Genomic DNA, 3,837 nt, shown 5'->3' with positions numbered 1-3,837 from the left:
ATAACTTAAGCGAAAGTCCCTAAAGAACGCCTTTCTAGTAATATGCAAAGTGTTCCGTCCCTCAAATTTAAATCCAATTTGCAAGCCTGCAAACGAGTTTTGTTCAATCTAATCAAATGTGCCAATGGTAGTCAAAAATTAATCACTAGTCTAACAAAATGTCAGCAGACATTCGGAGGGACGTCAATGAGACCTGCTCAGTCCAGCCAATATCGCCCAGTACAAGGCCTAATTGCAATCACTCTAACCTCACATTTGAGTGCAATTTGTCAGCCTGTATACGAGTTTCTCAAGCTCTTATCTGCCCTCGCTGTAAGTGAGAGGGTGGTTCACTCCAATCTCTGCCACACACAGTCACTCGAACTGTCGCGCCTGACTACACCTGGCCTTAATTGGGGGAGTTATAGTAGTCTCCTACGCGGATTGCTTTTAGGGTCAAACCGGCCCCTTCGAATGGACGTCTATGATGCAATTGTCCTCCTGATGAGTATCTGATTATTCACGACAGAACACTCGATCTAGCCTTTCCCTCTTCGACCACTAACCAACATCTACGGTAAATGTCACTTGAATCTTGCTTAAACACCAACGGCAACTTATCAACATCCACTAACAGCAGATATTATCAGGATTAACGTGTAGGAAATTTAGGTTTCTTGCTGCTGGTGATCAGTTGTTCATTGGTGATGGTGCACGTGGACTCGGCACATTACTGAACGCTGTGGTGCGCATGCGGCAAACAGCAGGCTGTCTAGCATCTCACCTTGAATAAGGGTATCAGCACTATGCTAGCACATGCAATGAACTTCTTTTCGACACCCTCCTCCTCATTCCAAATTGTCCCTTCCTCATTGTAGGGATTAGTTCAAATTACCGTTTATTGAAATCCTTCAGCGGGATCCAATGCAGAAGTTGAGAAATGCGATTTTCATTACGACGATGTCAAATTGGCACCGAATTCAAGTTCTTGACAAAGAGAATATGAAGCATTGACCAGGAAATAGTATTGCTACAGGAATGAGAGCAGAGCCGGTGCTCTCCACAAATATCACTTATCGTACATTACTCTGCATTCCACGGACAAACATAAATTCCAGCTGTGGCGCCATCCCAAATGCGTGATTGAATTTAGGAGCAGCCGGTATTTTAGCGCTGATATTGAGGAGGCTGCTTACGTGCGTGGGGATAAGGCTTCATCATATAACATGGGTAAATGATACTTCTCCCTGTCGCATTTAGCAAAACTCTTATCCGATTTCCCCTTTTACGTAGCTCTTCATAAGTCGTTCCGTTTCCGGCACTTCGTCCATTATGTAATTCTCCAACTCTACCCGTTTTCGTCTGCGCTCAGCATGGGAAAGTGGGTGGTACTCGTAGTTATAGCAACCCTTCTCCTCCATCCAACCAATTTCGTCAATTTCTATCAGACCACAGGTTCCGCAAAATTTGAGGCGGCCCGCTACGATCTCATCATCGTAGAAGTCGTACACTTCCTCACCACCTTGCTTGTGGTAGGAGTTCATAACTCCCCTCCATTTCTTTTCGAAGGCCACAGGCTTTAAAGGAAGGATGGTATCAATGGAAATTATATTGTTTAAATTTACTTCTTTCGATTTTGCATCACATGCACCTTCTTTCAAGCATCTTGATTTGGAGAAGAAGAAATTAAGTTTTCTTAACTTTGAGACAAGACCCATTTCGCCAAGATGGTCTTCGGTATCCGCTGTTGAATGAAGTCAAGTATCGATTGCCTGGGTGAACGGAAACGTGGGTTTTGTGTCACAGGAACATCACATGTCATTTGAGGAACCGGGCACGCCATAGAACGCTAGGCATTGGTGCACAGAAACGAAATGGTGGTGGCGGTAGTAAGCGAAACACGACCGTATACGAAGACCAGCCTTTGTAATCGGATGAAGTCAGCAAAGACACCTATTTACTGTCTATCGAAACGAAAGTGTTGAGTGAGGAGCCGGTTGTAGAATCTTGGCAAATAATGGCTGAGCGCAGAGATGTGTGTAAAGAGACTTTGTGCAACCGTCGGTACCATTTTTTACTTTATGCTTTATCTAAACCTTACTTTTGGTACCCAAAGTCGCGGATTGACCGGAGTGCACCTCTTGCGCCTCACTTTCCCTGTGGATTCCATGTGTCGTATTGACGAAAGAATAAAGGCAGGCTGCGATGAATCTGTCAAATTTTGCTGTAGGATGTCCACGAGTTATATGTTTCCCCCTTGGAACAGAGGAAAGACAGCGGACCGAAGAGATAGTTCTACGAGTTGTTGAGGATCTGCTCACGGTCTTCTATCTTTCCTTTCCGCCCATCTCTGCCAATGGTGACATGACTGCTGCAGCTGTTACTACCACCACCGATGGAGTACAGCACCTTGACCAGTTCCGCATCCAGCTCGTTTCATCGGTTCATCACATCCCAATTTTTTTTGCATTAGTGCATAAAAGTGCTCATTCCGTGGTAAGTTACGTCTTGTCCCCGGGTCCTGCACAGTAATATTTCCCTATGAGTTTAAACAAAACAAAACAAGTTAAAACAAAAACTTATTTTAACTACATAATTTTTGGTTAATTTTTTTTCTGGTTTAAAAGTCCCGACGAAGAAAGTGATTTTTAAAGAAGAGGCGGCGTGGCGCTGCTCAGTGGAGACTTTGTTGAGTGCGGAGTTTTACACAGCGGAGTGTCTCACCGGAATCCCTTGTCCCCAGTTTCATATGGGTGTGTTGTGAATGCTTGAGGCGGTGTCAACGACCCAACGCCGATGTCAGATTGCAGCTGCATTAGTTGCTTCTCCAAGAAGCTGTGTCGTCATGTTCGCTACCCACGTAGATCGATCGTTCTGCCACCACGACAACAATAAAGTCACCTCTTGTCATCTATATTCAGCGTACTGTGTGGGTGCAACTGAAGTAAAACGCTTTCAGTGCGGATAACTATGCGATCAGTTTTACTGTCGGCGGCATGATGTCCAAATACACCACATCTGTCACCTCCGCTGACCTTGTTCTCTCGTCTTGCCTCGCGTCTGAGCCCACATTCACTGCTCTTGCTCGTCGCCGGAATGCCAAACGTAGTGGTGAAGTAAATAAGGGCAAGCATGTATACCACTTTTCCTTCAGAAATATTTGATTAAGCAATCGCCTTGACAGATCCATCTAATATATTGTGCAGATGTCTTTCCTTTTTTCGCCTCCTATGCAAAGCCTACATTTAACGCAAATAATACCTTCGAGCAGGTCGCGCATTGCATTATGGACCGCTAACTTAGTACATTTTAGGATACAACTCGTTAGAAATAGCATTTTGCAATTTACGAAAGATTGCAAAATGGGCGCTGCATTAATTTGGTAAAGACAATGGACCTGTGTTTAGCCCATGCCAGTTAAACCTAGTAGGAGACGATGCCAGTTTGTTTCCTTTCTACGTCTTCTTTGAGTTTGAAGTCAAACAGCAACCACTGATCAGCGCATTTGTAGAGGAACAAGTAGGTGTACGCAGTGACTGAAGTTAATGTTCAGGCGACCCATTCACTGCTCACTGCATACTTCCATGCAAACACGTATCCTGAAGGTAGAGGAGTTGGTGACATAAGAGGAAGTACTTTGATGATGCCGTCTATGAGAATGCTTACCACATCAGACCTGTCTAGTGACTGTTTCATGGTCTTTTGGCACCAATGAGGAGAACTCAAGGACTACTCTATCAATAAGGCGTCGGTAGGAATAAGCATTGTTGAACGTTAAGTGTTGCATAGGTCCTGAAGGGTCTTTATTTGACTCAATGGGCGGATGATAATTTAAATTAGAAAGCAATTAGAATCTAC

General features: G+C 44.3%; 1 protein-coding gene across 1 annotated transcript in view; it reads right to left on the bottom strand. All coding sequences in view use genetic code 11, as the record gives it.

Annotated features, from left to right (window-relative positions):
• Positions 1-1,697, bottom strand: part of EGR_11034 (hypothetical protein) — a gene marked incomplete at both ends in the record, with an annotated part of 3,230 nt that extends 1,533 nt beyond the window's left edge. The window contains one exon of the mRNA XM_024500283.1: positions 1,489-1,697. Within this exon, the coding sequence (XP_024345302.1) occupies positions 1,489-1,697 (209 nt within the window). The remainder of the gene's footprint in view (positions 1-1,488) is intronic.
• Positions 1,698-3,837: the final 2,140 nt, after the last annotated feature.

This window comes from Echinococcus granulosus, assembly GCF_000524195.1.
Source record: "Echinococcus granulosus chromosome Unknown EG_S00338, whole genome shotgun sequence".
In the NCBI taxonomy this organism is placed as follows: Eukaryota; Metazoa; Platyhelminthes; class Cestoda; order Cyclophyllidea; family Taeniidae; genus Echinococcus; species Echinococcus granulosus.
This window is presented reverse-complemented; position numbering and strand designations above follow the sequence as displayed.